The sequence below is a fragment of the Alligator sinensis genome, unplaced genomic scaffold (genome assembly GCF_000455745.1).
Source record: "Alligator sinensis unplaced genomic scaffold, ASM45574v1 scaffold628_2, whole genome shotgun sequence".
Lineage (NCBI taxonomy): Eukaryota > Metazoa > Chordata > Crocodylia > Alligatoridae > Alligator > Alligator sinensis.
This window is the reverse complement of record NW_005841833.1, coordinates 6,736,840-6,748,977: the sequence shown is the minus strand read 5'-3', so window position 1 is coordinate 6,748,977 and position 12,138 is coordinate 6,736,840. Positions and strand designations below refer to the sequence as shown.

At 52.6% G+C, this 12,138-nt stretch overlaps 1 protein-coding gene across 1 annotated transcript in view; it reads left to right on the top strand.

The window, feature by feature from the left end:
• MN1 (MN1 proto-oncogene, transcriptional regulator) overlaps positions 1-10,418 on the top strand; it is a 39,522-nt gene extending 29,104 nt beyond the window's left edge. Inside the window, exons 3-4 of the mRNA XM_006015226.3 lie at positions 4,517-7,051; positions 7,119-10,418. Coding sequence (XP_006015288.1) covers positions 4,517-4,702 — 186 coding nt within the window. The 3' untranslated portion in view covers positions 4,703-7,051; positions 7,119-10,418. The remainder of the gene's footprint in view (positions 1-4,516; positions 7,052-7,118) is intronic.
• Positions 10,419-12,138: the final 1,720 nt, after the last annotated feature.

Here is a 12,138-nt window from a genome sequence, read left to right as displayed (position 1 = left end):
ATTTCTGGGCCGGCGTCGCAGCAGCGTTCGGACGTTTGGGATTGTGGCTTTCGGCAAGAGGAGTGGAACGAGCCCCACGTTCGGCAGAGCAGGAAAGCACTCGCTGGCTCTGAGATACGGCAGCTTTGTCGAGGCCAAATAATAACGAGAAGAATTAATGATAAACTCGTGTGCAAACCTTTCCCCTCCCCAAGACTGGAGCTGTAACGCGTGTCAGCCCGGCTCCTCCTGGGCCCTCGCCCCCGGCACTACCTCCCTAGTCATTTGTGCCCAACCAAAGCCAGGCAGTGCCCATCCCCACGATACCTGTTCATGGGCTTTCCCAAGACTAGGGCCGAATCCTGCTTGCCCGTTTATGTGAGTAGCCAGTGGGTTATTCTTACCTCTGGTGGAAATGTCATGGTAGGCAATAAGATGGCTTGTCGGAGGAAGGGGAGCAGGAGGGTTGCTTTGCTCTGGTCACGTGTGGGTTTTCAGATGCTTTCTTGAAAAAGTCCTCCTCTGTACAAGGAAAGCAGCCAAATGGTGCATTTGTGGACACGTGTAAGCAGAGAACTTTTCTGTACAGGGTAGCAAAAGCCTTTATTTCTTACATGCATTATAGTGGCAGACATAGGGATCAAACAGCTGCTGATGCAGGTAGCCAAGCCCAGTCGCAGCCCCGAGGGGCTCTCGGCTCGCGGGGTCTGTGGGGTTGGCTGCCGGGACGGGGCCAGGACAGACGCCCACAGGCAGAGAGACCTGGGACTTTCACGGCTGCGTTGGTAGGTGCTCTGGCTCTTCAGCTCAAAGGCTGCTGCTTGCGGCTTTACGGCAGCTGTGCCTGACTGAATTGCCGCTGATAGTCCTTGGACAGTGGTGCACGAGGGGCTCCTTTCCTTCCCTCGCTTCCTTTTCTCCAAGGCAGGACGACCGCTGCTATCATGCGGGATAATCGCGGGGGACTGCTTTCCCTGTGCTGAGGCCCATTTGGAGAGAGGCCGAAAACGAAATAAATGCATGAGGCTAGGTCCTTTGTGGGGTCCCAGGCACGGAAGAGAACGGGCTTCCTGTACGAGCCTTATTTGCTCCTCCGAGCCCTCGAGCTGGCTTGCTCTTCAAGCCAACGTTGCACAGAGGCGTGTTACACTTGGGACCTGTCGTCTTAGATGAAATAGTTTCTTTCTCCCTTTTAGAGGTGAGGAGCAGAAATGAGCCCTTGCTCGTCTGTAGTGCTCCGCTGCTTCGGCCGCTTCTTGAAGGACCAGCGTGAAGATGGGGGAGGACCGACTCCCGAGCGTGCGGTTTGCTGCTCTGTGTCCTGTCCGGAGCACAGCTGTGACGTGGCCGGAAACCACGGGGCACCCTGATCTGGCCTGGTGTTGACAACGGCTCGGCCTCCTCGACCCGCTGACCTTCGGGTCGTTATTGCAGCAGCGAGGGGTGCCCTATTCCTGCTAGTAATGTAGACGGAAGCACAGGATCGGCGATGTGGTTTCGCATTGCCTCTGGCAGCGAGCGTGCTAGGGTAGCACTTTTGCTACGTAGGCGTCCGGGTCAGCAATGCAGGCCAGTGCCCCTGCTCTCCGCTCGGGCCCAGGGTCACTGCCTCACCTGTGCTCCCGCGCCTCGAGCCCGTGTCTCCACGCTCAGGGGCGATGCTGTAGGAGCCAGGACGCTGCTCACACCCTGAAATCACCCAGCATTAAACGCCTTTCCCATTTCAAGCTGCGACTATCGGATTGTTTCAGGATATTTTACGGTTAATGTAAATCTGATGTCACCGTGATTCTGTCACCGTGCCAGTAGGATGTAGACCTAGTCAGGTCCTCTTTGGTATCTGATTTTAGCAGCAGGTTAAATGAGCCAAACATAACTTGCTCCACGGAGCGTGATAAGCTAACACCACTTAGGTTTATGGATATTAGTAAGACGTCGCAGAGAAAAAGCCTTAGTGGGCTTAAGCGTTTTCACCCGGTTTCTGACAGTCAGCGCGGTCCAGCCTCCGTCCGGATGCACGGGGGGACTTGGACTCCACGCGGAGATGTGTTCTGGGGACATGGGAAGGAGCACGCAAGATGAACCATGAAGGAAGAGGCTCTTGCCTCTGCTGCGGCTTTGTTTGGGAGCACGGGTGTGCGGTTCACGTTCGAGTCGTGGGTGCTGGGTACATCGCAGAGCCCAGAACAGCTCCTGCTGCACCTGGGGTCAGAGGCCAGCAAAGCAGGGAGACCTGTTGGTGCTGAGGGTCAGCAGCACCAGCCACGGTGGTGGTTCGGCTGTGTGCAAGGGGGAAGCAAACCAGGTGAGCCCTCCTGGGGTTTGCCTTTATAGCATCGAGTGTCGACTCTCAAGCGCTTGCCCCCCAGCGTCAACAAGGCACGTGACCTGGCGTGCGAGAGGGCTGTTGACTGGTGCATCCTTCCTGCCTGCGCGCTCGAGGCAGGGCAGTGCGGGAGCGTGGCCAGGGCTGCACCCCGGAGATGGGACTGCGTGGAAGAGCCTTCCTCTGCCCCCTTCCGTGGCTGGACCCGAGGCCGTCCGTTACCCGCAGGGCCGCAGAGCTCTCGTGGTCGAAACCTCGGGCCTGGTGCTTTGTTGCTGCGGTGGAAAGCTCGGCAGACAGGCACGCGGCGCAGTGTGGTCTGGCTGCTGCAGAGGGGCTTCTTGTAACACCCTGGGATGTCCTTTGTGGGTCTGCTTCTTTGGTGGCTTCAGGGATTGCAAAATGTATGTGTGTGTGTAATCATGCAACTAATGTTGTGTGCTGTTTGGGCTCTTGCAAACCAGCGAGCTTTGCTTCACTACCAGGCAGATGGATTTAAATGGTAATTAAGTTTTAAGACACCTAGAGGGGCACAGCATGATGTGGGCAAGGCAGCGTGGGTTTTGCTAAGAAGAAAGCCGTGCCTCGCTAGCCTGTTTTAAAATTCTCCAAACAGGTCAGCAGCGGTAGGGGTGAAGGTGCCTGGCCGGGGGCAGCAAGGCCTAGCGGTCGCTGTGCTGGATGGGTTTCGGCATCCGTCCCGCTGTAACGGTGCAACTGCCCTTTGATTCTGCAACTCTGGGAACGTGCTGAGCTTGGGTGGGAAGATCCCTGCTGCTTTTGGCAACCAGAAAGACTTGATTTCTGCTAAAATTGGGGGTTTTGCTTGCTGACAGCAAAAACATGCTGAGGATTGTCTGGAGACCGAAGGGAGGAGGACTAGGGTTCCTGCAAGGGCCTTGGCGTGGGGGCAGGAGAGGGCCCACACAATAGACTGAGGGGGAGCGTGGCATATGGGGCAGTGGTTAGGGATCAGAGCGGGTTTCTGTGCTGGAAACGGTGGGCTCTGCAATGTCGGCGCGTTGCTGGGAGCGGGGGTCAACTTTTGTTGGGCTCCAGGTAGGCTGGAGGGCTCTGCCAGGCAGCTGCCCACCCCGGGCACGCGTGATGGGCCTGGCGTGCCGAAGTGGCTCCCTAGGGACTCTTCAAGCAATGCGGAGGGGTTGCGAGGTGAGAAGCAGTCTTCGCTGGTGAACCGTGCGAGAAGGGAAGAGTTCGGAGCAAAGGGCTGAGCTCTCGCACGGAGGGGTAGCTAGCAGGGTAGCGATGGGTGCTCTGCGGGGGGGCGAGGCGAGGGGACCTGGGATGACTTGGGTCGACCAGGACAAAAGGAAGTCCGGGAGCAGATCTGGGCAGCGTGGAAGCTCAGGTCACAAAGGCAATGTGTGTTGGAGGGGTAATTTGTACGACCGTGCATCCGTCCGGAGGGCAGGGGCTCAGCTTGTTCCAGGGAGATCTGCCCGCAACACTGGGATTGAATGCAGTATTTGGGTGAACGAAGCACAGACTGGGCCTATGCTTCTCCCATGGTGCTAGAAACCAGTGGGATGCCTTGGCCTCCAGTACAGGGGATTGGCTTGGGCCCCTTTTTCTCAAAAACAGGGCCCAGAGATGGGGAGGGAAGTGATGGAAGAGGAGAAGTTTTGAGAGGACTAGGTCTGAGCAGGGGCAGGGAGGGCAAATCCAGATCCACGTGATCCTTTGCTCGAGCAAGGACAAAACGCTGGTCAGCCGCACCGAACACGGTTGAATTTACAACCCGTAAAAGGAAATGCCTCTTGTACAGCAGGTAGATAGCTGGTGAAACGTCTTCATGTGAGATGTGCCAAAATTGTTGAGCGTGGACGTGGCACGGTGGGACCGACCCCTGCCATTGCAGTAGATGGGGCAAAAGGTACGGGACGCGTGTAGGGCGTCCGCCTAGCATGGGGCGAGACTGGGGAGAAGCATCTCTCCGTTGGCTATCCACCATGAGATTTGCAGCACCTTCCTTGGGCGCAGCCACCGCCGTTGGGATGCCAAAGGGGCTCACGGTTCACCATGTCGTGGGACCGCCGCCAGCCCCTGTGCACGGGGCTTGCTGGGATGACAGATGCGTTCAGGGCCGGGGCGTGTTCCTTGCTTTGTTCAGCCCCGTGTGAATTGCTGCTGCGTTAAGTGTAAAACTGGTGTTGCCTTGGCCTTGTAATAACCTCTCTCTCCACCTTTCCAGCCCACGACCTTCCCCAGAACAAGACCTCAGCCACGGCGCAGACGGGCAGCCACTTGCAATGCCTCTCCGTCCACTGCACGGATGACATGGGCGACGCGAAGGGGCGGACTGCGGTGCCGACGTGGAGATCCCTGCACTCGGACATCTCCAACAGATTCGGGACATTTGTGGCTGCCCTGACTTGAACAAAAGAGATTATTTTTTCCCTCTTTTTAATTTTAAAGGGCCGCTACTGCTAGGTGGACTATTTTTCTAGGTTGGTACCTGCTTAGTGGCATATGGACTGGAAAGGGTTAATTTAAAGTAAACCTCAAATTTTTTTTTTAATCTTCTGCCACAGTATGTTACCAGTGTTAACCCTTCTGCAGTTAGCACACTTTTGCTTAAGATTTTCCTGCTAGATCATTTCCCCCCATTATTCTGTAATCTTGGCATACCTTTATAGATGAGGCCTTTTCCTTTTTCATCTCAACGTATGTCCAAGTCATGTATGTCATAATAAGACAAAGATACTACTTCTCCTTCTTCTTTTTTTCTTCTTTTCCTCTTTTCTTTCTCTCTTTTTGCTTTGTTCAGTGCTTATTAAAATGGAAATCCTGAAGAATAGCAGTTCAGGAATAAATGCCGGTTGAAGTGAAATTGTCATCATAATATTATATATTGACACCAAGTTTTCGTCAGTCACGTGCAAACCAAACAATTAATGCTCGATTAAGTATTCAGCCTGTGATTTTGTCTTTCCTGAGAGAATTATTTTTGTTATCAAGAGTACATTCAGCCTTCATCTCTCTCTCTCTTAGGTGGAAACAGCTATTCAGTGCATTTGCCCAGATCTAGCGTTGTGTTCGGAACGAGGGGACCGCGCTCAGGCAGAAGATGGCTTGTCAGAGCCGGTCTAACAGGCAGTTTTCAGTTGTTGGTTTTTTTCCTTAAAAAAAAAGAAAAAGAAAATTGACTTCCCTTTTCTGCCCACAACTCGGGTCCCAGTGGAATTGGTTACTGCCTCCCCTCTGCCTGGGGAGGATGAGGGGCGCCGGTCTCTGGCTGAAGTTGCTGGCAGAAGAAGGCGAGTTGCAATGTCCCCTTATCTTCTCCCCTGTAAAGCAGGGGGTCGAGGAAAATGTGTCGCCAGGCTGCCTTCGGCATGGCCTTTCCCCTCTGGAGCAACTCGGTGGTGACGTGGTTGTGAGAGAGCTGCGACATCCTCCGCCTGGTCCTGCCTGCTCCCGGCGTGGGCGGGAGCCAGCACCGAAGCGAAGCCCCGATCCTGCGTGTGCTGCCGGCGAGGTGGTCGGGCTGCCGCTGTCCTGAGCGCGGTGGTGGCTTTGGTGCCGTTCCTGGACGTGCCGCTTCGGATGCGGCGGCGCGTGCGCTAGCCATAACCGTGCAAGTGCAAGGTTGGACGTTGGCAGGAGGGGCACCAAAGCGGGAGCATGCGGGGTTTCATCTGTCGGTGGCAGCACCTCTATTGCTATCCCTCTCCAGATCGGGTGCTCCTGTGTGCCCGAGGGTAGTGCCTTCTAGTCTGTCCGGGGAGGGTGAAGCCAGGTAGACCCCTTGATCCTTCTCGTCACCGTTATCGCGTGTTGGAAGCACGGTATTATTAGATGCATACAATAAAAGGAAAACCATTCTTTCCTGCCCTTCACAGATAATGCGCATCTGGGCAGAAAGCTGGAAGCAAACCAGCTCTGAACAAAAATGCCTCGGTGATCTGATGCTTCTGTGGTTTTATGTAACGCTGCCTATTATTTGTGTAGCCTCGGTTTACAATGCGAGAGGCCAGCCCCACCCTCCCCAGACCAGCTCCGTTTCCTCCGCTTCCTCGCATTTCGCAGCAGCCCCGGAGGGTTAGTCTCGCCCTGAAATGAAGGGCTCCAATAAAGACCTCTGGAGTCTTGCGCCGGTTCCCCCGGACTCTCCGTGTGCCCCTCCGGAGAGCTGGACTTGGAAAGCAGCTTGGATTTATCAGTTGGATTTTAAGCAGACTTCCTTACTGACAGCAGTGGCGAGGGGGTTCTGCTCAGAAAACTTTCCGTGAAACATAGACCCAAAAGTCTTGCTTGCAGCCAGATGCGCTTTCAAAACCCTCCCGAGCCCTGAAGGTGGGCTGGGGTTGTTGTCACCTTCCCTTCCTCCTCTGCTCCTTGGTGTTTAACAAGCTCTCCTTGGCTTTACACGGGATTATTTTGCCTGTTGTATCAGTGATTTGACTTTGGGTAACTTTTGCGAAGGTTTGAATGGGACTTGTTTATATCTTGTCCTGGCGCTGGGTTGCTCTTGGACTGTGCGTTTTTGGCCCCTTTGATAATTCCTGACCGTGGAGTGGAAGAGAGAGAGACAGTCACTTGCGTCTTTCTCTAGGCTTGGGTCTCGATGGGAGGCGCAGAGCCTCCTCTCTGCCTCTGCTATAGGTGTGAGTCTGGCGCAGAATATCCCCAGACAGAGCAGTAGCTGAGCAGCCCCCCACCTTGGCCATTGTCCCCCATTCCCAGGCAGCCCGGCCCAGTTCCTCGTGTCTCAACTCAGCAGAGGTTTTAAGGATGGTTGTAATCCCGTCTCTGTTCAGCAGATCGCTTCAGCATGTGCTTCTCAGCAGAGGTTTTAAGGATGGTTGTAATCCCATCTCTGTTCAGCAGATCGCTTCAGCGTGTGCTTTGCTTCCATTAAACTGTGATGAAATGCAAGCCTCGGCTTAGCCGGGGCGGTAAGTACCTAGCTGAATTGGGACCACGGTGAGCTGAGCTGGGTGCCGGGCGTGTGCGGTTATGGTGCAGCTTCCATGTTTCACGTGTGAGGCTACCCCCATCCTGGAGCAAGCCCCGCTAGCCACGTGCACAGCCCTCCGGTACCTCATCGCAGCTCTCAGGAGTGAAAACCGGGCCGCAGTCGGCATCCTCCTGGCGTTCCTGGACCTGCCTGCGGCATGCCTGCCCCCTCCTCGGCGTGCCAGCCCAGGGAGCAAGGTTTCCCAGTGCCCTCGTATCGGAGACGTGCCCTGTGCCAGGGTTATCGGTCAGCACTGCAAATAGCCTGCAGAGAAATTCCTGCCCTGGCCAGGAGCACGTGGACTGACTGAGGGACGCAGTTGCTCTCCTCCTCCTCCCTTTCCTGGCTTAGTCGGTGCAAGCCAGTGCTTCCACCCCAGGGCGATGCTTTCCACGCACGTGGGGCCTGCTTCTTCCCTTTCTTGCACTGGCTTCGCTCAGGAGGGAGCTCCCCGAAAGTGGATTTCCGTGGGAAGCGAGATGCTGTAGGCCCCGGGTATCTGGAGGCCGAGGGGTAGGTCTCGGCTGGTGCAGACGGTGGAGCCGAGGCAGCTCTGACCGCTCTCCCCTGCTGGACATCCATCCCAAAGTTGGCGGTGCTGTTGGGTCAGTACACGAGGAGAGGGCACTTTGGGGAGGAGCAGGGTGGAAATGAGATGCTGCCACCAAACCATGTATTGCCCCTACCAGTTTGCGAAGTGATGAGACTCTGCCTAAGCCCACGGCTAGTTTTATTCTGGTCTCACCAGCTGGAGCGGTTCGCTCTCACCTGAGCAGAAGGGTGGCTGTCGGTGCCCTTCCTTCTTGCCAAAACCCTGGTGCGACTGGGCACGTCCAGTGGCCGACCGGATCGTCCTAGCTTTGCGGCTGGCCCTGGTGTGTTTGGCACCGAGGCCGCATGCAAAGGCTACGTGTTCGCTGTCGAGCGTTTGTCACCCGCAGTACGTTTTTCTTGCCCGTGTTCTCTGTTGATTTGATACGAAATGCACTGATTTTTCTCTTCTTTTCTTTTTTAAACATATAGAAAATATCAGCCAAGCACTGTATGGTATGGTTAGAAATCAAATGATTTCATTTCTGGAAAAAAGAGTGGCTTTTTGTGTAGGATTGGCTTGTAGGATGTCGTGTCGGAGCCAAATATCGCTGCTCCTGCTTACCTGTCGGGGAAGCTGAGGTGCTAGGAGGGAAGTGAGCCTGGAGATGGGCGTAAAGCAGACACATGGCAGAGCTGAGACAGCGAGGCCCTTTCCAGGTGTTACATTTGTTGCGGGCTAGATCCAAGCTTCCTGCAGCAAATGGGAACGTGCCGGGTGTTAAAAGACCTTGTCCGGAGGAAAAAAGGGCGAATCTGGCACAGCAACAGGGGATCAAACAGCAACTTCTGTGTCGTGCCAGGACAAATGTAACATCCGGTCGGGTCTCAGCAGGGATCTCCTGACTCCTAGCTCGGTGCCCAAACCTTGGGTCATCCCTTCAGGGCGGCTTTCGACATGCATGATGCATATGAAAACGATGCGAGCTAGAAATGCTGCAAAAGTCGCTGTCCAAAGCCCCCCGGATGTTGAAGCTCAGCTGCCTGTTTGCAGGAATTCAGGAGCACCGTTCGCTGAGCAAGCCAGGAGTTTTGTGGTGGAAGTGCGCTGACCGGGTGCACGGGCTTTGCCCTACGTGGCAAGCAACGGCTTCAAATAAATCTGCGCAATATTTGTGCTGCCGCATCCCTGCTGCCTTGCCTCGCCTCGCATTTCCACATTTTACACGGGCTTAGTCCAGGCGCTAGTCTAGATGGCGCATCTCTGAGCTCCTGCCATACGAGGGTCGGTTCTTCCCGACAGTGCTTGCTGATGTTTTTGGTATGCGGTAAAAGAAACGTCACGCTGATTAAGTTTAAATGTAGTAGCCAATGAAGTAAAATATCATATGTGTTTAAGTTATGAGGAGTGATGAGTAATCTCTTTGCCAAAAACGAATGAATAGGCCTTATTTATTAAATGCTCTTTGGGACTTGAACCCAACGAGGATGTAACCTGGGGACGTGTTTTTTCTGCTAGTACGTGTAGTTGTCAGAGCATCAGCGACACAAGGCTTCGACTCATTTTTATATAACGATGCTGAATTTCGGCCAATGTGTAAGGCTTTCAAGATTCACGTGGTGTGTTGGGTGAAGGAGAAATACGTGAACAGTATGCCATCTACTTCATTGAGTGGACTTGCTCTGATGCCATATGTCGAGGTGGTCATCCGAAGGGTAGCCGACCTTTCCACAGCAGGAAATTGGTTCCAAAGCTTTCGGGCACAACGCGATAGCTACATGTTCACAAACTCCTCAAAGAAGTGCCGTGTAATATGACCACAGGTCTCCTAAATGCTCTGGAGGAAGTCACATTTGCTCTAATATTTAAAAAAAAAAACCCCAAAAAACAAAAAAAAAGCGAAAGAAAAAAAAAAAGCAAAAACAAAAAAACAGGATTCGTATTTTTTTTTAAAGCTGCAGTGTACCGTTTTCTTGAATTCTAGATTCACAGCTGTTCAATGGATGGTGTATGAGAGCATAATCCATTTTTATAGAATTGTTTCTCCTTTATTGCTTAAGGCTAATGGAAGAAATAGTCTAATTTTGTCTTAGAATTTCTCTATTAAAATTGTTGGTTTGAGTCCATCCGTTCATAGATCCTGACTGATGAAACTGCAGGCTGTGAATTCCGGCAGTTATAACTTTATCACTATTCACTACCCAAGAATATTACAGCTTTAAAACAGCCTTAAGCAAAAGGATGTTATTTCTTTGTACTAAATTTGGTTCATGGAAAAGAAAAAATCAAAACACTGGTAATCCGTACTGCATAGCAAACTCTTCTGAAAAATGTTATTGCACATGTAAAATATGAAAACTTGACTCTGCTGTGTGTTAGGCAATCCTGTAATCTTTTATTTTTTTTGACTCTTGTTAAATTCATTTCTTAAATGCTTGGTTGGAAGACTGTGACAATAGCTCATGAACTTGAGTGTTATTTTTCTTTCTTTTTTTTTTTTTAAATATGTAAAGTGCAGTCTTCTGTATTCATGCATATTGTATATATCTGTATATGTTTTACTGAGCAACTAAATAACAATAAATATGATGTTAATGGTGGCTATTGGATACTTCATGCCATGCTTTTACGTTATTTTAATGGGTTATGTGCCAAGGTTTGTGGGAGTGGGGAGATGATGCAGCACGGGTGAAATCCCGGGGGCGGTGGGAATTTGGGCACGGATTTTGATGGAACCAGGATCCGGCTGGTTGGCGCAATCCCCCGTCTGCTCTCTCGAGGTGAAGCTGGCCTGCCTGCGGCGTCGGGATCGGGGGTACCTCCAAGGCCTTACGCTCCTCCTGGCCCGGAGGTGACGTCCGCCCTAGCAAGCCCGGCTGCTCTGCAGAAGGTGCGCCGTGACTTTTCTTCTATCCCAGATCGAAGCGACTCAGTCTTATTCTCCAGCAAGAAAGCCGTGCAATGCCTGCTCTCAAGACAGCCCTCTATCCAAACCTTTTGCACCCAGTGTCCTTCTAAGCTTCTTAAAAGCCTTTGATGTGTAACCTAAGTCATACCAGGACATAGACTTGTAGCAAAGGTTGGGCTCAATTTCAGATTTGTTCTTAGAAAGACATTTGTAGCCTAATTCTTTCTCCTGCTAGCACTTTTGAAGCTGCTAAATCCATGGGAAAGCTGCTTGCTTACGGTATTTTCTTGCATACAACACGCACTTCCCCCATCCCCCAAAATTGCAGTGCACGTTGTATAAGAGAAATGCAGAGAGTTTCTGTTGGTTGAAAGCAAGAGTACAATCTGCACTGGATTTGCGAGGAGCAGGCTCTGCTCCCTACTTACTGCAGGGAAATCTGCCTTTCAAAAGCAGGGCGCGTATTATATCCCCTAGCACGTTGCACGCAAGACAGTGCAGCATCACTGATCAGTCCCATCGGGTTAGTGGAGCCTCACGTCCCCTGGTTTTGCCAGGGGTCCCCTGCAAGGTCGATAGCGGGAGCAGGAGCGTTGCCAGTCCTGGGTGGGAGGAAGGGGCAGGGCTGCCGCATCCTTTCTAGAGAACAGCTTTGCTGGGGGCACGGGCCCGCTACCCCAGCCAACAGTGCTGCGTCCAGTTGCTGAAAATTGTAGCTAGGTTGGTGGGAGCAAAAATGATAAACAGATGAGCTCCAGCCGGCGTGTTTAAAAATCCTTTCCTGTCTCGTTTGCTCAAGATTCAAGCTCTGTTACACTCTTGTTAGTCTTCCAACGAGCCCTCCAGCAAAACAGGGAACTGAATATGCGGGATTTCCTCATGCAGAAAAAACGAGCAAAACCCAACCAAACCTCAGCTTTCTGGTGGTGGGAACAACCTGCTCCTGGAAAAAGAGGAGAGTGCCCTAGCCGATGATCTCTCTTTGGAAGTCGCCCGGAGCAAGCTCGAGCGCAAGAACCACTGCCGGTCCGGTTCGGAGACGGGGCACGAGCTCCGGCTGCGTCCTAGCATGTGCTTCGTTAGGTAACTCATAACGCGCACGAGACGGCCACATGTAACGAACCTGCCAGTGTGTGCGCAGCCCTTGGAAACTCCGCTTTATTTGTCATCGCTACCTCTCTGGTAACCTTTAAATCCGCTTCCAGTTGGAAGCTCAAGTAGCATAGGGAGAAGGAAAAAGGAAAGCCCTCCAAAAAGTATGATTTAAGACCGACTCCAGGCTAGTGGAGGGATGAGATTTTTCTTCATTTTAAGGTCTTGTGAACAGTATGTGGCTTATAACCGTACTTCATGTCCAAAGATGTGACATCCTCTCCACCCCCGTGAATAAGCTGGCTTGCTACAGCGATCAG